General features: G+C 47.7%; 1 protein-coding gene across 1 annotated transcript in view; it reads left to right on the top strand.

Moving 5' to 3' along the window:
* The window catches only part of INTS9 (integrator complex subunit 9), a 154,558-nt gene that overhangs the window by 6,666 nt on the left and 127,001 nt on the right, over positions 1-20,891 (top strand). Inside the window, exons 3-4 of the mRNA XM_077489259.1 lie at positions 19,674-19,734; positions 20,810-20,872. Of these exons, the coding sequence (XP_077345385.1) occupies positions 19,674-19,734; positions 20,810-20,872 (124 nt within the window). The remainder of the gene's footprint in view (positions 1-19,673; positions 19,735-20,809; positions 20,873-20,891) is intronic.

The following is a 20,891-nucleotide window of genomic DNA, read 5'->3' as shown; positions in this document are numbered from 1 at the left end:
ACCCTATGTGTTTGTCTCGGATGGGGGCTCCTCTTCCCCCTACCCCCCCTTCTTCTCTATCCTTTTCCCTATCTACACACACAAACAAACCTTACACCCCACCACAATCGGGAACTAAATTACGAGATAGGGACCAAGTTTGTCAACATCGCTATTACCACTGTCAGACTTGTATGATATTGGTCTCGGTGGATTTACTTCCTTTAGCTGAGTTAGTTTTTTTTCTTTTAATATATTTTTTGGGGATATTTATTATAGTAAAAAGTAAAAAAATAATGTGTATTTTTTCAACGTTGTCGTTATTTTTTTGTTTATAGCGCAAAAAATAAAAACCGCAGAGGTGATCAAATACCACCAAAAGAAAGCTCTATTTGTGGGGAACAAAAGGACAGCAATTTGGGTGCAACGTCGCATGACCACGCAATTGCCAGTTAAAGCGACGCAGTGCCGAATTGCGAAAAGTGCTCTGGTCAGGAATGGGTTAAATTCTTCTGAGGGGTGAAGTGGTTAATTTACTCTAATCAGCCTTAAATAACTCCCTACTCTCCTCCATTTAATTATTATTTCCTGCTTTTTTCACATCTATTTTATAAACAATTAAAACTTAATTTTTTTTTGTTTGCTTTGTTAGTGAATATTTTTACACACACACACACACACACACTTACACACACACACGTAGGCCGCGTACACACGGGCGGACTGTCTGACGGACTTGGTCCACTGAAACGCGTTTCAGCGGACAATCCGCTCGTGTGTGGGCTTCAGCTGACTTTTTCAGCGGACAGTCTGGCGGACTAAGTCTTTCGGAATTTCTGTAATATTGTCCGTCCAAACTTGGTTTCAGCGGACAGTCCGCTCGTGAGTAGGCAAGTTGGACGGACTAAGTATGGCGCATGCTCAGAAAGGATTTACACGGCCGAAGGTTGCATTGCAGTGTATTGGACGTCGTATTTCTAGTCCCGTCGTACGTGCTGTACACGTCATCGCGCAAGCTTTCAGCGGACTGTCTGTTCATCGTGTGTGGTCAAGTCCGTTCATTCAAAAGTAGGACGGACTGTCTGTCGGATTGTCTGACGGACTTAGTTGGACGGACAGTCCGCCCGTGTGTACGCGGCCTTACACACACACACACACACACACACACACACACACACACACACACACACACACACACACACACACACACACACACACACACACACACACACACACACACACTTACACACACACACACACACTTACACACACTTACACACACACACACACACTTACACACACACACACACACTTACACACACACTTACACTTACACACACACTTACACTTACACATTGAAAAAGAACAAAATTAAACACAAAAATCTATTTATTTAATTTGTAAATAACTTTTCAATGCTTTGTACCATTGCTGACAGCTGAAGTAAAAAAAAAAAACTGTTGCGGTAGGCATCGGTAATTGGTATCGGCGAGTAAGGATGAGCTCCGGCGTGTTTGCACACTCCACGTGCAGAGCCCGCAAGGGAGTCGGTGCAGCGCTGCGCTAGTAGCAGGCAGTGAGACATTGCCCCGATGCGTGGCTGCTGAGATCGGGCAATGTCTCACTGCCTGTGATTAGCGCAGCGCTGCCCTGTTTTCCTGGTGGGCTCTGCACGTGGAGTGTGCAAACATGCTGGAACTCATCCCTATCGGCAAGTACTAAACAAAAAATATCGGTACTCGTAAAAAAAAAAAAAAAAAAAAAATGGTATCGGTGCATCCCTTCTATGAGTCTTCAACAATATGTATCATCTCCTTGTTCTACTTTGTCATGTATACCATCTCAAATGTTATGATGAATGTACTGTATTGTAAACCCAACTTCATTATTTCCAATAAAATCTTTTTTTTGTGGGGGAAAAAAAAAATGGTGACTGTTGCAATTCATGTCACACAGTATTTGCGCAGCAATTTTTCGTTTTTTATTTGTCACTCAGAAATGTAAACATAAGGCGTGAGAGGTCTTCTATATGGAGAGATCTGGGGTCAATGAGACCCCAGATATCTCCTCTACCCTGGAAAGCATGAGATAAAAAATAAATAAAAAAAAGATCTCTGCTTTCCATGTAAAAAAAAAAACTGGCAGTGTTTATATCTGCCATTGCCGGTGTTCTGTCAAAATAGCCAACTCATCGAGATCTCCAATTGCGTCGCTTTCGGTTTACTGTAAACCATCAGCAATTGGAATTTTAGACAAATTGCTGTTTTGAGACAACACCGGCAAACCTATATACTCTGATGCAAGAAGACTTGGCTGTTTTGACAGAACGGCGCCTAAGGAGAAAAATGTCGCCGGTCTCTGAGGCAGCCATGTTGGTTAGTTTCAGGCGGACTAACAATGTCCGCTCATAATATCGTGTACTATAGTGTATACGATTTGCTACAAGCTGCTTCCTTTTACTATTAGGGCACTATACCTGTTCAGGCATCCAGCAGTGTCCTCACCCGAGCCGATTCTTGAATTGGTTCTTGGGTGCTTCCGCTGCCATCTTGGCTAAGGGAATACGGCAGCGAAGCCTTGTGGCTTCACAGCTGTTTTCCTACTGCGCATGTGCAGATATTGCTGTGCTTTGTAAATGAGCCAGCTGTGGGGGAAGAAGAGGGGGTAGGGGATGGGGGGCTTACGGCTCACTTAGCTGCAGCGTGGTGAGCCGGAAGTGGGAGCAGGTACCCACTCCCCCCCCACCGCCAAATGTGGGGTGGAGGCAGACAAGCAGAGCTTCCCCTTTTGGATGGAGCTCCACTTCAAGGACAAGTTCGCACCACATGCAGTCCAATGTGTTGTTTTTTGGGGATTTTTTTCTGCATCACAAATAGTAGGTTATATGGTTTCCAGTGGCACGGTTCACACCAGTGCAGTCAGTTCCAGTGCATTCCAGAAAAAAAAAGTAGAATATGCTGCATTTTTCCCACACTAAACTATACTGGAACGTGGTAAAACACATCAATAACGCACCACAACACACAAAAGAAAAAAAAATAGGGCGGGGTGGGGATGCACTGGAATGCATCAAAAATGCATAAAGAAACGTGCATACAGAAACGCATCAGGATCGCAACCGGACTGTGTTTCTATGGTGTGAACTGGCCCTAAGACCCCTTTCACACTGGAGCGTTTTTCAGGCGTTTTTAATGCTCTTTAGCGTTAAAAAAAGTGCCTGTAAAGCGCTTGAAAGAAGCCTCATCTGCAATCCCAATGTGAAAGCCCAAGTGCTTTAAGAGCCCTTTCACAATGTCAGCGCTCGTAAAGCGCAGCTTAAACTAGCAGCACTTTACCAGCGTTTTTCGAGCGTTATTGGGATGCTTTTAACCCCTGCTAGTGGCCAAATAAAGGGTTAAAAGTGCCCACAAAACGCAGCTGCCAATAGCGCTTTTCAGGCGTTTTATAGGCGCTTCCCATTGATTTCAATGGGAAGGGGCGCTTTAGGAGCAGTGTATTCACTGCTCCAAAAGCGCTGCAAAGAAGCTGCTTGCAGGACTTTTTTTGACGCCCTGCCAGCACAGCGCCTCAGTGTGAAAGCACTCTGGCTTTTACATTGGGATTGCAGTTGCGGCTTCTTTCAGGCGTTTTACAGGCGCTTTTTTTAAAGCTAAAGTGCCTGAAAAATGCCCCAGTGTGAAAGAGGTCTCAGTGTGAAAGCACTCGGGCTTTTACATTGGGATTGCAGTTGCAGCTTCTTTCAAGCGCTTTACAGGCACTTTTTTTTTTGCGCTAAAGCGTCTAAAAAAAGCCCCCCGTGTGAAAGGGGTCTAAGTTTTTTCTGAAACAGTTACAGTTGAGGTATGCTATGAATGAGAAACTGTCGCAAACTGCTTGTGCGCTTAACCCAAGTGTCAAACCATCAAATGGCTGGAGTCATAACTGATCACATGTGCAACTGCAGATCAAACAGAGGCCAAGGTGACAGTTTCCTTGGCTGTTCAGGGTAGGAGGGTTTAGTTCCACTTCCATATATATATAATATTTGTGAAATAACTCTAAGCTGCTGCACTAATTGGGACTACTGAACACCTTCCTCCATTCCATAACATGGGGGGGGGGGGGGGTGTGCAGGGGAATGATCTGTACTGGCGGGATCAATGGGAATGATCCGTATTTGAAGGATTTCTGGCATGATCAATGGGAATGATCTGTACTTGCAGGATCAATGGGAGTGATTTGTACTTGCGAGATTGCTGGCTGGATCAATGGAAATGATCTGTACTGGCAGGATTTCTGGCAGGATCAGTGGGATTGATTTGCACTGGCATAATTTCTGGCAGGATCAAAAGGAATAAGTACTTGCGGGATAAATAGGAATGATCCTTTCTGGCAGGATCAATGAGAATGATCTGTACTGGCAGGATCAATGGGAGTGATCTGTACTGGCAGGATCAATGGGAGTGATTTGTACTAGCAAGATTGCTGGCAGGATCATTGAGAATGGTCTGTACTTGCAGGATTTCTGGCAGGATCAGTGGGAATGCTCTGTACTTTGCAGGATCAATTGGAGTGATTTGTACTTGCAGGATTTCTGGCAGGATCAAAGGGAATGATCTGTACTGGCAGGATCAATGGGAATGATTTGTACTGGCGCAGGATCAATGGGAATGATCCCTACTGGCGCAGGATCAATGGGAATGATCCGTACTGGCGCAGCGTCAATGGGAATGATCCGTACTGGCGCAGCGTCAATGGGAATGATCCGTACTGGCGCAGCGTCAATGGGAATGATCCGTACTGGCGCAGCGTCAATGGGAATGATCCGTACTGGCGCAGCGTCAATGGGAATGATCCGTACTGGCGCAGCGTCAATGGGAATGATCCGTACTGGCGCAGCGTCAATGGGAATGATCCGTACTGGCGCAGCGTCAATGGGAATGATCCGTACTGGCGCAGCGTCAATGGGAATGATCCGTACTGGCGCAGCGTCAATGGGAATGATCCGTACTGGCGCAGCATCAATGGGAATGATCCGTACTGGCGCAGGATCAATGGTGAAATTGATATTTTGATGATAGGCAACTCCTATCCTCATATTGATTAGTGGTTCCAAATTAATAACTACTGCAGCAGGGAACAGACACAAAAGATACACTCAGCATCTTTCCAAATAACCGTTCTCCTTTTATTATGACGCATGTGAAGGTTTTTATACACATGATTATGTAGGTATCACATTAATATTACAATTGTACGTTTATGGTAACAAGGGGCGTTACATAGGCAGGCTAATTCTAATCAGGACTTGAAAGAATGCAAAACATGTACTGAAAATATGGAATGATCCTTGGGAATGGTGCAGGATCATTGGGAATGATCCGTACTGGCGCAGCATCATTGGGAATGATCCGTACTGGCGCAGCATCATTGGGAATGATCCGTACTGGCGCAGCATCATTGGGAATGATCCGTACTGGCGCAGCATCATTGGGAATGATCCGTACTGGCGCAGCATCATTGGGAATGATCCCTACTGGCGCAGCATCAATGGGAATGATCCCTACTGGGGCAGGATCCATGGGAATGATCCCTACTGGGGCAGGATCCATGGGAATGATCCGTACTGGTGCAGCATCATTGGGAATGATCTGTACTGGCGCAGCATCATTGGGAATGATCCGTACTGGCGCAGCATCATTGGGAATGATCCGTACTGGCGCAGCATCATTGGGAATGATCCGTACTGGCGCAGCATCAATGGGAATGATCCCTACTGGCGCAGCATCAATGGGAATGATCCCTACTGGGGCAGGATCCATGGGAATGATCCGTACTGGGGCAGGATCCATGGGAATGATCCGTACTGGCGCAGCATCATTGGGAATGATCCGTACTGGCGCAGCATCAATGGGAATGATCCCTACTGGCGCAGCATCAATGGGAATGATCCCTACTGGGGCAGGATCCATGGGAATGATCCGTACTGGGGCTGGATCCATGGGAATGATCCGTACTGGGGCTGGATCCATGGGAATGATCCGTACTGGGGCTGGATCCATGGGAATGATCCGTACTGGGGCTGGATCCATGGGAATGATCCGTACTGGGGCAAGATCCATGGGAATGATCCGTACTGGGGCAGGATCAATGGGAATGATCCGTACTGGGGCAGGATCAATGGGAATGATCCGTACTGGGGCAGGATCCATGGGAATGATCCGTACTGGGGCAGGATCCGTACTGGGGCAGGATCAATGGGAATGATTCGTACTGGGGCAGGATCAATGGGAATGATCCGTACTGGGGCAGGATCAATGGGAATGATCCGTACTGGGGCAGGATCAATGGGAATGATCCGTACTGGGGCAGGATCAATGGGAATGATCCGTACTGGGGCAGGATCAATGGGAATGATCCGTACTGGGGCAGGATCAATGGGAATGATCCGTACTGGGGCAGGATCCATGGGAATGATCCGTACTGGGGCAGGATCCATGGGAATCGTACTGGGGCAGGATCCATGGGAATGATCCGTACTGGGGCAGGATCCATGGGAATGATCCGTACTGGGGCAGGATCCATGGGAATGATCCGTACTGGGGCAGGATCCATGGGAATGATCCGTACTGGGGCAGGATCAATGGGAATGATCCGTACTGGGGCAGGATCAATGGGAAGGATCTGGACTGGCAGGAAATGTTCTTGCACACTGCCGCACCCCATGTCTGATCAGCTGCAATAGATGGCATTTTTCTTCTTGGGTTAGGACACACTTTTTTTTCCCCCGTCTCCTTTATCGTAAAAGGATATTCGGCGTTCCCGTTAGAACGGCTTGTTCTTCACATTACTAAAAAATAAATAATTTTTGATTGTGAGCCCTACCCCAGTAATGGCCATTAAATTGCGTCCGTCACGTCTCCCGAGCAGCAGGAGACCCATTTCTTCTCCACATTCCCCTTGTAGAAGGCTCATCAATCACCATTTCCTCCTGACTGCGGGCCGAGCTATAAATTCCCACCACTCCCAGAAAATGACACGTCCCGGCTCACACCATTATTACATGTGAAGGATTTAATGGCCGATTACTCTTCTCTCCCAGTTATTGTTTAATGACAATTAACCCCCCTTAACCCCCAACACATTATAGACAGCTACAACCTGCCCACAAATCTGTACAGAAACCTCAAATAGGTGCCGCCATTCTCCATCTCCTGGGCGGAAAAAAAAACTTTTAGGGTATTTAAAGCAGGACTCCGACCTTCTCTTCAGTTTTGTTCAGATGTACCGGCTTTTTTACTGTGCAGAAATGGCATCCTCCTGATGTCACTGCACACTGTGAGCTCCTCACCATGTGCATTGGAAGCAGCAGCAAGTCGTATAGAATCCCTCCTCATTTCCTGGCTGGAGGACATCCAGCGTCATCTTAACCTTGACTCCCAAGCCTGACTGGCCCTGCCCCTTTCATTTTGTTGGATTTCAGTTCTTTCAATCTCAGCATCAGCATATGGGCGGTGTGTGGTCTGCAGGCAATTACAGCCTGTCTGGGGACGCCCACTTCTGCCCACTCTACTCCTAGGCACTGGCCATGGGGCACAGCGGGCTTTTGCTTGCCTGGTGGGCCGGCCCACATGTACTAACAAGAACTGGCTGCTGCCTCCTTTCACAATGCTGCCCGAAAAGTGACAGGTGGCTCAGTGGCATCGCTAAAGAGGGGTGGGGGGGTCTGCACTGATGGAGGGGGGGGGTTTACTGAGGAGGGTCTGCACTGATGGTGGGGTAGGGGGGGATTTCCTGAGGAGGGTCTGCATTGATGGTGGGGTAGGGGGGGATTTCCTGAGGAGGGTCTGCACTGATGGTGGGGTAGGGGGGGAATTTCCTGAGGAGGGTCTGCACTGATGGTTGGGGTAGGGGGGGGGGGTTCCTGAGGAGGGTCTGCACTGATAGAGGGGGGTCGGCCTGTACTGATGGGGGAGGGGGAATTCCTTAGGTGGGTCTGCACTGATGGAGGAGAGGGGGATATTTACTAAGGAGGGTCTGCAATTGATGGAGAGGGGTGATTTCCTGAGGGTGGGGGGTCTGCACTGATGAGGGGGCACTGATTGGGGGGGATTTACTGGTGGGGTCTGTACTGAAGCAGGGGGGTTTATCCTGAGGGGGGGGATTTCCTGAGGAGGGTCTGCACTGATGGAGGGGGGTGTCAGTCTGTACTGATGGGGGGGGGGGGGGCTTACTGAGGAGGGTCTGCACTGACGGAGAGGGTTGATTTCCTGAGAGGGGGTCTGCACTGAAGGAGAAGGATGATTTCCTGTGTGGGGGGGGGTGTCTGCACTGAAGGAAGGGGGTTATCCAGAAGGGGTAAGGGGTCTGCACTGATGGAGGGGAGGGAGATTTCTGGAGGGGGATGTCGGTCTGTGCTGATGGAGGCGGGGGGGGGGAAGATTTACTGAGGAGGGTCTGCACTGGTGAGGCTGCATTTGGTGGGCACTGCACCAGTAGGCTTCATGTGCGTGTATGTGTCTACTTGTGTGATGATATTTGATTACGTGTGTGTCTGCAAGTGTGTTAAATTGGAATTGTGTGTCTACCAGTGTGTTAATTTGGGATTATATGTGTGTGTCTCTGAGTGTGTTCATTTGGCAATATGTGTGTGTCTGTCAGTCTGTTATTTTGTGGGTATTTGTGTGTCTGCAAGTGTTTGGGATTGTGTGGGTGTTATTGTGTTCATTTGTGGTGTGTGTGTGTGTGTGTGTATATATATATATATATATATATATATATATATATATATATATATATACATATACATTAAATACAGTACAGACCAAAAGTTTTGACACACCTTCTCATTCAAAGAGTTTTCTTTATTTTCATGACTATGAAGATTGTAGATTCACACTGAAGGCATCAAAACTATGAATTAACACATGTGGAATTATATACTGAACAAAAAAGTGTGAAACAACTGATATGTCTTATATTTTAGGGTCTTCAAAGTAGCCGCCTTTTGCTTTGATTACTGCTCCGCACACTCTTGGCATTCTGTTGATGAGCTTCATAAGATAGTCACCTGAAATGGTTTTCACGTCACAGGTATGCCCTGTCAGGTTTAATAAGTGGGATTTCAAGCCTTATAAATGGGGTTGGGACCATCAGTTGTGTTGTGCAGGAGGTGGATACAGTACACAGCTGATAGTCCTACTGAATAGACTGTTAGATGCTTTATTCTTGCCATAATACAAAGTCTAAGTAAAGAAAAACGAGTGGCCATCGTTACTTTAAGCAATGAAGGTCAGTCAGTCCGAACAATTGGGAAAACTTTGAAAGTGTCCCCAAGTGCAGTGGCAAAAACCATCAAGCACTACAAAGAAACTGGCTCCCATGAGGACCGCCCCAGGAAAGGAAGACCAAAAGTCACCTCTGCTGCGGACGATAAGTTCATCCGAGTCACCAGCCTCAGAAATCGCAGGTTAACAGCAGCTCAGATTAGAGAACAGGTCAATGCCACACAGAGTTCTAGCAGCAGACACATCTCTAGAACAACTGTTAAGAGGAGACTGTGTGAATCAGGCCTTCATGGTAAAATAGCTGCTAGGAAACCACTGCTGAGGACAGGCAACAAGCAGAAGAGACTTGTTTGGGCTAAAGAACACAAGGAATGGACATTAGACCAGTGGAAATCTGTGCTTTGGTCTGATGAGTCCAAGTTTGAGATCTTTGGTTCCAACCACCGTGTCTTTGTGTGACGCAGAAGAGGTGAACGGATGGACTCTACATGCCTGGTTCCCACCGTAAAGCATGGAGGAGGTGTGATGGTGTGGGGGTGCTTTGCTGTTGACACTGTTGGGGATTTATTCAAAATTGAAGGCATACTGAACCAGCATGGCTACCACAGCATCTTGCAGTGGCATGCTATTCCATCCGGTTTGCTTTTAGTTGGACCATCATTTATTTTTCAACAGGACAATGACCCCAAACACACCTCCAGGCTGTGTAAGGGCTATTTAACCAAGAAGCTGAGTGATGGGGTGCTGCGCCAGATGACCTGGCCTCCACAGTCACCGGACCTGAACCCAATCGAGATGGTTTGGGGTGAGCTGGACCGCAGAGTGAAGGCAAAAGGGCCAATAAGTGCTAAGCAACTCTGGGAACTCCTTCAAGACTGTTGGAAAGCCATTTCAGGTGACTACGTGCCCGTTCACACTACCGCGACTTGTCAGGGACTTATTCGCCTGACAAGTCGAGCTCCGTTCTGTACTATGGAACCGTTCTAATAGGAGCGACTCAAGTCTCTCCGACTTAGAAAAAGGTTCCTGTACTATTTTTGGGGCGACTTCAGGCGACTTGCATTGACTTCTCTACAGTCGTCGTTTTGCAAGTTGCTGCTGAAGTCGTGTGCAGGTCGTGTCTGTGAGTTGTGCTGCAAGTCGTGTTGCCCCTGTGTGAACGGGCACTCCCTCTTGAAGCTCATCAACAGAATGCCAAGAGTGTGCGGAGCAGTAATCAAAGCAAAAGGCGGCTACTTTGAAGACCCTAAAATATAAGACATATCAGTTGTTTCACACTTTTTTGTTCAGTATATAATTCCACATGTGTTAATTCATAGTTTTGATGCCATCAGTGTGAATCTACAATTTTCATAGTCATGAAAATAAAGAAAACTCTTTGAATGAGAAGGTGTGTAAAAACTTTTGGTCTGTACTATGTATGTATATATATGTGTGTGTGTATATGTACCGTATTTGCCGGCGTATAAGACGACCCCCAACTTTTCCAGTTAAAATGTAGTGTTTGGGATATACTCTCCGTATAAGACTACCCCTCTGGTACTGTACTGTAGATACTGCTGTACTGTAGATACTGCTGTACTGTAGATACTGGTGCACTGTATGTACAGGTATACCGGTAGATATTTTACTGGTACTGTATGTGGTATAACAGCCACCTTACCAGCGATTTGCTGGTTGCTTTAAACAAATGATAGTCTGGTAAGCTCTCCCTGCCTGCCCAGCCCTCCCTGTCTCCAAGACTAATACAAAACACGCCCCTTTCACTTGTCTGGCCCGCCCTTGTATCCTATTACCGTACATCTGCCTCTCAGAACTAGCACATGCGCGCCTGCTCCTCTTCGCTCCAGTCCTCAGGAGTGAAAGCTCGTCACAGAAGAGGTATGGTAATAGGATAGAAGGGCGGGCCAGACGGGTGAAAGAGGCGTGTTTTGCCGCTGTATGTCTTTTTTTTTTTTTTCGGCATCCCAGACGCCTGCAGCTTGTAGCTTGCATACAGGGCGGATGTCACGGCGGCCGCGGTATTTTGGAGCTCCCTCCACGGCGATCGCAGAAGTTTCCAGTCCGCCCTATAAGACGACCCCCGGCGTATAAGACGACCCCCGACTTTTGAGAAGATTTTAATGGGTTAAAAAGTCGTCTTATACGCCGGAAAATACGGTATATATAATTTTTTTTCTCTCTCTCTCTCTCTATCTATATATCTATATATCTATATATCTATATATATATATCTATATATATATATATATATATATATATATGTCATTGCAGCATGTGCACATACAATGATATTGCACACAAACACATACTGATATTACATATACACAGAAACCATAACACCCCAAAAAAATTGAAATTACTTACAGACAGGGGTACTTACGAAAAAATTATTTTTAGACCTGCATGGGTCCTTCACCGTAAAAGGTTAAGAAACGCAGGTTTAGATCAAAGCCTATTCATGTGGTAAAATGGCCCAGTCAAAGTCCAGACCTAAATCCAATTGAGTATCTGTGGCAAGACTTGAAAATTGCTGTTCAGACGCTCTGCATCCAATCTGACAGAGCTTGAGCTATTTTGCAAAGAAGAATGGGCAAAAATATCACTCTCTAGATGTGCAAAGCTGGTAGAGACATCTCCAAAAAGACTTGCAGCTGTAATTGCAGTGAAAGGAGGTTCTACAAAGTATTGACTCCGGGGGGCGCCATACAAATGTACCCCACACTTTTCACATATTTATTTGTGAAAAATTTTGAAAACCGTTTGTTTTCCTTCTACTTCACAATTATGTGCCACTTTGCGTTGGTCTATCACATAAAATCCCAATAAAATACTTTTACGTTTTTGGTTGTAACATGACAAAATGTGGAACATTTCAAGGGGTATGAATACTTTTTTAAGGCACTGTATGATCCAGATCTGCAAGTTTTATTAACCACTTCAATACCAGGCACTTAAACACCTTCCTGCCCAGACCAATTTTGAGCTTTCAGCGCTGTCGCACTTTGAATGACAATTGCGCGGTCATGCTACACTGTACCCAAATGAAATTTTTATCATTTTTTTTCCCACAAATAGAGCTTTCTTTTGGTGGTATTTGATCACCTCTACAGTTTTTATTTTTTGCGCTACAAATAAAAAAATACCGAAAATTTTGAAAAAAAAAAATGTTTTTTTTTGTTTCAGTTTCAAAACTTTGTAAATAAGTACGTTTTCTCCTTCACTGATGGGCACTGATGGGGCTACACTGATGGGCACCAATGATGTGGCACCAGTGCAGTGGCACTGATGAGGTGGCATTGATGGGCACTGACAGGCGGCACTGACAGGCGGCACGGATGGGCGACACGGATGGACACTGATAGCTGGCACGGATGGGCGGCACAGATGGGCATGGATAGGCGGCACAGATGGGCATGGATGGGCACTGATAGGCGGCACAGGTGGGCACTGATAGGCAGCACAGGTGGGCACTGATAGGCGGCACAGGTGGGCACTGATAGGCGGCACAGGTGGGCACTGATAGGCGGCACAGGTGGGCACTCATAGGCAGCATTGGTGTTATACTGTACTAATAGATGCCAATCAGTGCCAAACAATAATGCATGCCAATCAGTGATGCCCAATGTGGGCACTGATTGGCATCCATTGTGCTGACTGGCATCCCTGGTGGTCTAGGGAGGACTACCTTTTGCTTAGCATCCCTGGTGGTCTGGTGGCGTCCCTGGTGGTCCAGTGTGGGCATCCTCGGGGGGGCTGTGCTGATAATCGATCAGCACAGACCCCCCCTGTCAGATGAGCAGCCGATCGGCTCTCCTCTACTCGCGTCTGACAGACGCGAGTGAGGAAAAGCCGATCAACGGCTCTTCCTATTTACACTGTGATCAGCCGTGATTGGACACGGCTGATCACGTGGTAAAGAGTCTCCGTCGGAGACTCTTTACCGAGATCGTAGTTGCCGGGTGTCAGACTGACACCCCGCAACAACGATCGCCGCGATGCGCGCCCCCGGGGGCGCGCAGCGGCTCATAATCCTGATCACGTCGTATGACGTCTGATCAGGATTATGAAACCACTTTGCCACCGTCAATTTGTAATAGGGCGGGCGGCAAGTGGTTAAAGGAGACGTACAGTCAAAGTTTGTTTGGCTGTCCTTCTCCTGTAGATCACAGGAGGGCAGTTCATTTTCCTGTGACACGTTTTCAGCTGACAGGGCTGAAGCCCGCTGTCGGTTCAAAAAGGATCGCCACCATATGGTCGGGGTGTGCCCACGTGCCTTGACTGGTACTTGTCTCAGCTTCTCAACCTGAGCTGCCCACCCCCGCCCCCTCCACAGCTCAAATCTCCAGTAAACAAAGGGGGGGGGGGGGTAGAGCCGAGAGCTGTGACTGACAGTCATCAGCTTACTGCTCACTAAGCTCTAATTACCGAACGATTGGCGGTGTTGGATCGCTCAGTTCTCAGTCTTAGAGCCGGCAGGGGGACAGAAGCAGCGTTCATCTAGGGTAAGGCTCGGTTCACACAGGTACGACTCAGATCCGACTTCAGGTCGCCCCTAGTCGCCTCAGGTCGGACAACATTTAAAAATCAATGTAAGTGAATGAGAGCCGTCTTAATGCACGCTACTTAAGTCGCTCCGACTTCAAAAGAAGTTCCTGTACTACTTCAATCCGACTTGTAGGCGACTTGTACCCATTGATTTCAATGGAGGTCGCCTCCAAGTCGGATCTTTGTCTATACGGAGGCGACTTTGACAGAATTTTTAGCTCTGAAGGGGGAACTCCACACCAAATTTATGAAAAAAATTTGGCGTGGGTTTCCCCTCCGAGAGCATACCAGGCCCTCAGGTCTGGTATGGATTCCAAGGGGAACCCCCTACGCCGAAAAAACGGCATGGGGGTCCCCCCCCCAGATCCACACCAGACCCTTATCCAAGCACGCTACCCGACCGGCCAGGAAGGGGGGGGACAAGCGGGCGGCCCCCCCTCCTGAGCCGTACCAGGCCGCGTGCCCTCAACATGCGGGGGTGCCTTGGGGGAGGGGGGCGTGCGGCCCCCCCACCCCAAAGCACCTTGTCCCCATGTTGATGAGGACAAGGGCCTCTTCCCGACAACCCTGGCCGTTGGTTGTCGGGGTCTGCGGGCGGGGGGCTTATCGGAATCCGGGAGCCCCCTTTAATAAGGGGGCCCCCGGATACCGGCCCCCCACCCTATGTGAATGAGTATGGGGTACAATGTACCCCTACCCATTCACCTGTAAAATAAAGTACCAAAAAAAACACAACACACAAGATAAAATAGTTTATTGCACAGCTCCGGGGGTCTTCCGTCTTCGGGGGTCTTCTCGCCGGACTCCTCCGCTATCTTCTTCTAGCTCTTTTACTAGCGGAGGAGCCCGGCTTTCTTCCTCGCCGCCGCCCTCTTCTTCCGACTTCGGGGGTCTTGTCCCCCTCTTCGGTTCTTCTGCCGGGCCACCGCGCCTTCTTATAGCTCTTTTACAGGCGGTGGCCCGGTCTTCTGTCACCGTCGCCGCCTTCCGTTCTTTCTCTTCTTCTTCTTCTCCTTCTTCTCCTGGAGATGTTGACTCGACGCTCTCTCCGGCCGCAATGCCAGGGACGCGCTGCGCAGCGACTTATATTGGGACAAGGGGCGGGGTCATTGGTTGATGTAACGTGGGTTGATGTCACATGGTGACCCCGCCCCCTTACAATGTCACAGTCCCGGAGGATGCTGGGACTGTCGCCACGTGACATCAACCCACGTGACATCAACCCACGTGACATCAACCCGCGTGACATCAACCCGCGTGACATCAACCGATGACCCCGCCCCTTGTCCTTATATAAGTCGCCACGCAGCGCGTCCCTGGCATTGTGGCCGGAGAGAGCGTCGAGTCAACTCCAGGAGAAGAAGAAAGGAAGGCGACGGCGACAGAAGACCGGGCCACCGCCTGTAAAAGAGCTATAAGAAGACATTGTACCCCATACTCATTCACATAGGGTGGGGGGCCGGTATCCGGGGGCCTCCTTATTAAAGGGGGCTCCCGGATTCCGATAAGCCCCCCGCCCGCAGACCCCGACAACCAACGGCCAGGGTTGTCGGGAAGAGGCCCTTGTCCTCATCAACGCCCCCCCCTCCTCCAAGGCACCCCCCCATGTTGAGGGCATGCGGCCTGGTACGGCTCAGGAGGGGGGGGGTGCCCGCTTGTCCCCACCCCCTTTCCTTTCTGGCCGGGTAGCGTGCTCGGATAAGGGTCTGGGGGGGACCCCCACGCCGTTTTTTCGGCGTAGGGGGTTCCCCTTGGAATCCATACCAGACCTGAGGGCTTGGTATGCTCTCAGAGGGGGAACCCACGCCAAATTTTTTTCATAAATTTGGCGTGGAGTTCCCCCTTCAGAGCTCATTCTCTGATTGGCCATGGCAAAAGTCGCCTGGGCTGGGGCGACTTGTAAGTCGCCCCAGGTCGTGTCTAAAAGTCGTGTTCAAGTCGTCTCCAAGTTGCCTCACAAAGTCGTCCTGAAGTCGTGTCGCCCCTGTGTGAACCGAGCCTAAGTATGATTCTTTAAAAACAAAATTCCCATACAGTATTTCTTTTTAAATACCTTGTCATGTTGATAAGAGGAGAAAGGTTGAACCAGTGAAGACAAAATATAAGCAGATTAACCACTTGCCGACCGCCGCACGACGATATACGTCGGCAGAATGGCACGGGCAGGCATATTGGCGTATATATAAGTCCATGCCTGCCCGCGGGTGGGGGGCCCGATCGGGCCCCCCCCCGGTGCCTGCGGCGGTCGGCATTCGTTCGGGAGAGATCAGGGATGAGGGGACGGCCATTCATTCATGGCCACCCCCTCGCGATCGCTCTCGACGAATGGAAATCCCCCGTGACATCACTTCCTCTCCTGTAATGTAAACACAGGAGAGGAAGTGATGTATTCTCTCCTCCGTGTCGGTATTTTCCGTTCCGACACGGAGGAGAGCGGATCGGTGAGTTGCACCAACACTCTACACACACAGTAGAACATGCCAGGCACACTCACACCCCCCCTTTACCCCCCGATCACCCCCCCAATTACCCCTGCCCCCCAGTCACAGTGACACCAATGTCATTTTTTTTTTTTTTTTTGCATTGGTGTCATTTGTGACTGTAATAACTGTTAGGGCAGTTAGAGTTAGCCCCCTTTAGTTCTAATGTACCCCCCTAACCCCCCCAATAAAGGTTTAACCCCGTGATCACCCCCCGTCGCCAGTGTCACTAAGGCTGGGTTCACATTGCAGCGGTTTATGAGAACGAATGTGATTCGCACCGCACTGCAGTGCAAATCACATCCGATCTCTGTGCGATTCGAGTTCAGCCATTCGCCGCACCCGCCACACCCGCCGCACCCGCCGCAAATTCGCACGGGACCCTTTTTTTGGCCCGCAGCAGAATCGGATCGCATGGGTGTTCACACCATGCGATCCGAGTTTGCAGATCGCACTGCGATATGCGAACTGATCTGGGGGTGTCAGTAACATTTCACTGACACTCCCAGCAGTTCGCATAGGGCAGTGTGAACTGCCGCCGGGAGGCATGCGATGCGGGAACCCGCCGCGGATTCGCGGCGTTTCCGCATCGCTCCAGTGTGAACCCAGCCTAATAAGCGATCATTTTTCTGATCGCCGTATTAGTGTCACAGGTGACGCTAGTTAGGCAGGTAGGTATTTAGGTTCGCCGCAGCTTTTTATAGCGCCAGGGACCCCCATATACTACCGCATAAAGCCCCCTGATTGCCCCCTAGTTAACCCTTTCACCAGTGATCACCATATAACTGTTACAGGTGACGCTGGTTGGTTAGTTATTTTTTTATAGTTTCAGGGCACCCGCCATTTATTACCTAATAAAGGTTTAACCCCCTGATCACCCGGCGGGTGTCATTTGTGACTAATAACTGTTAGGGCAGTTAGGGTTAGCCCCCTTTAGTTCTAAGGTACCCCCCTAACCCCCCCAATAAAGGTTTAACCCCGTGATCACCCCCCGTCGCCAGTGTCACTAAGGCTGGGTTCAGATTGCAGCGGTTTGAGAACGGATGTGATTCGCACCGCACTGCAGTGCAAATCACATCCGATCTCTGTGCGATTCGAGTTCAGCCATTCGCCGCACCCGCCACACCCGCCGCACCCGCCGCAAATTCGCACGGGACCCTTTTTTTGGCCCGCAGCAGAATCGGATCGCATGGGTGTTCACACCATGCGATCCGAGTTTTCAGATCGCACTGCGATATGCGAACTGATCTGGGGGTGTCAGTAACATTTCACTGACACTCCCAGCAGTTCGCATAGGGCAGTGTGAACTGCTGCCGGGAGGCATGCGATGCGGGAACCCGCCGCGCATTCGTGGCGTTCCCGCATCGCTCCAGTGTGAACCCAGCCTAATAAGCGATCGTTTTTCTGATCGCTGTATTAGTGTCACAGGTGACGCTAGTTAGGCAAGTAGGTATTTAGGTTCGCCGCAGCTTTTTATAGCGCCAGGGACCCCCATATACTACCGCATAAAGCCCCCTGATTGCCCCCTAGTTAACCCTTTCACCAGTGATCACCATATAACTGTTACAGGTGACGCTGGTTGGTTAGTTATTTTTTTATAGTTTCAGGGCACCCGCCATTTATTACCTAGTCTCACTAGTGTACCCCTAAATTTAGGGGTGTCTACTTTCCAAAATGGGGTCATTTGGGGGGGGTTTGTGCCATCTTGGCATTTTATGGCCTTCAAAACTGTAACGCCCTTAGAAAGCCTGAAGGCGGTGCTTGGTTTTCGGGGCCCCGTACGCGGCTAGGCTCCCAAAAAGTCCCACATATGTGGTATCCCCGTACTCAGGAGAAGCAGCAGAATTTATTTTGGGGTGTCATTTCACATATGCCCATGGCATGCGTGAGCAATATATCATTTAGTGACAACTTTGTGAAAAAAAAAAAAAAAAAAAAAAAGTTTGTAATTTTCCCGCAACTTGTGGCAAAATATAAAATATTCCATGGACTCAACATGCCTCTCAGCAAATAGCTTGGGGTGTCTACTTTCTAAAATGGGGTCATTTGTGGGGGTTTTGTGCCATCTTGGCATTTTATGGCCTTCAAAACTGTAATAGGTAGTGAGGAGTGAAGTCAAATATTTACGCCCTTAGAAAGCCTGAAGGCGGTGCTTGGTTTTCGGGGCCCCGTACGCGGCTAGGCTCCCAAAAAGTCCCACATATGTGGTATCCCCGTACTCAGGAGAAGCAGCAGAATTTATTTTGGGGTGTCATTTCACATATGCCCATGGCATGTGTGAGCAATATATCATTTAGTGACAACTTTGTGAAAAAAAAAAAAAAAAAAAAAAAGTTTGTAATTTTCCCGCAACTTGTGGCAAAATATAAAATATTCCATGAACTCAACATGCCTCTCAGCAAATAGCTTGGGGTGTCTACTTTCTAAAATGGGGTCATTTGTGGGGGTTTTGTGCCATCTTGGCATTTTATGGCCTTCAAAACTGTAATAGGTAGTGAGAAGTGAACTCAAAAATTTACGCCCTTAGAAAGCCTGAAGGCGGTGCTTGGTTTTCGGGGCCCCGTACGCGGCTAGGCTCCCAAAAAGTCCCACATATGTGGTATCCCCGTACTCAGGAGAAGCAGCAGAATTTATTTTGGGGTGTCATTTCACATACGCCCATAGCATGTGTGAGCAATATATCATTTAGTGACAACTTTGTGTAAAAAAAAAAAAAAAATTTTTTTTTTGTCATTATTCAATCGCTTGAGGCAAAAAAATAAAATATTCAATGGGCTCAACATGCCTCTTATCAATTTCCTTAGGGGGTCTACTTTCCAAAATGGGGTCATTTGGGGGGGTTTTGTACTGCCCTGCCATTTTAGCACCTCAAGAAATGAGATAGGCAGTCGTAAACTAAAAGCTGCGTAAATTCCAGAAAACGTACCTTAGTTTGTAGATGTGACAACTTTTGCGCAAACCAATAAATATACAATTATTGACTTTTTTTTTACCAAAGACATGTGGCTGAATACATTTTGGCCTAAATGTATGACTAAAATTGAGTTTATTGGATTTTTCTAATAACAAAAAGTAGAAAATATCATTTTTTTTCAAAATTTGCGGTCTTTTTACGTTTATATCGCAAAAAATAAAAATCGCAGAGGCAATCAAATACCATCAAAAGAAAGCTCTATTTGTGGGAAGAAAAGGACGCAAATTTTGTTTGGGTACAACATTGCATGACCGCGCAATTACCAGTTAAAGCAGCGCAGTGCCAAAGTGTAAAAAGACCTCTGGTCATTTACCAGCAAAATGGTCCGGTCTTAAAGTGGTTAAACATCAGCCTTGAAAACATAAAAATAAACATAAACCTTAAACATAAACATGGTGCTTTATCTGTCATTTTGTTGTTTTGCAGCACACGACTCGCTAAGCTGCCAGGATGGGTGTCGAAGGATGGGAATACCCAACTGGAAAAGGTGTATATATATATCATTTTATTTTATTTTTCTGTGTTTTTTTTTTTTATTATTATTTATATATTTATTTTTTAATAATAATTTAAAAAAAACAACCGTAACGAAGAACATCACTCACTCTTCTGATATTTTTTTTTTTTTTTTTTTTACATAGTATTAAACCCAAAAACAAACATTTATTATATTGCAGCTTACCAATTCTTAGATGTAATGGCTGCTATAGTTTTCTTTTATAGGCTTTCTTTCTTCTATCTTCTGCTGGTGATCCGGCCAGCAAGTCTGTTTTTTTTTTTTTATTTTTTTTTTTTTTTTTTGACTGACAGGGGTGATCACAATGATTAGATTTTATTTATGTAAAAAGGTTATCCTAAAAGGGAGAAAAGAACAGTTTGCTGTAACTGATTATAAAGCGTGAACTGAAATTAGTCTTCGATTTTATTAGTGTATCTAAATCTGCTAGTACATTTAGCACTCTCCTCACCAAGACTGACAATGCTGCTGTCCAAAGAGCGCCCCCTGTGCTCCTTCATACAGAGTGGGGACGCTCTAATACAGGAGGTGTGTTACTGGCCAGATCGCCGGAGGGGGGAACAAAAGCCTAAAATAGAAAACAAATGCAGACGCCAAATCTAGGTAAGTTGCAATATATGGCCATTTTGGTTATCTGTTATGCAGCATTGTTCTGGATTCAGATACTCACCTGCCCAGTGGATCCAGCATTGTTTTGTTGCGATCCGTTGATCAGGTGCCGGAGCCCGGCTACACGCTGCCATCTTGGTCCTCCTCAGTAATAAGCAGCTGACGTCCTCTTCTGGGTTCAGGCAGCCAGCCTCTAATGTCCAAAGCTCTGCCCGCCGGCTGCTGCGAGTCCCTACTCTTGCAACTTCCTGGGAAGCCAAAGAAGTCTGAGATAGCCGGCAAACGTGGTGGCAGGTGGGCAGGGCCAGGTCTAAAGTTTTAAATTGTTGGAAGGTTTTATGCTGTAATTTTAGATCTTGGGATGATGACCAGTAATATCTATTTGTTTTAATGGTACGTGGCTGTGGCCTACTAATACACTTTTTCTATTTTGCAGGAGCTGAAAGAGTGTTCTGGCCGGGTATTTGTGGACTCAGTGCCAGAATTCTGCCTACCAGAGGTAAGTCATAGATAAAGAA

This window comes from Lithobates pipiens, unplaced genomic scaffold (genome assembly GCF_037356315.1).
Source record: "Lithobates pipiens isolate NorthernLeopardFrog02 unplaced genomic scaffold, aLitPip1_a1.2 Scaffold_18, whole genome shotgun sequence".
NCBI classification, from domain to species: Eukaryota; Metazoa; Chordata; class Amphibia; order Anura; family Ranidae; genus Lithobates; species Lithobates pipiens.
The sequence above is the reverse complement of the archived record's forward strand: the minus strand, read 5'-3'. Positions and strand labels throughout refer to the sequence as shown.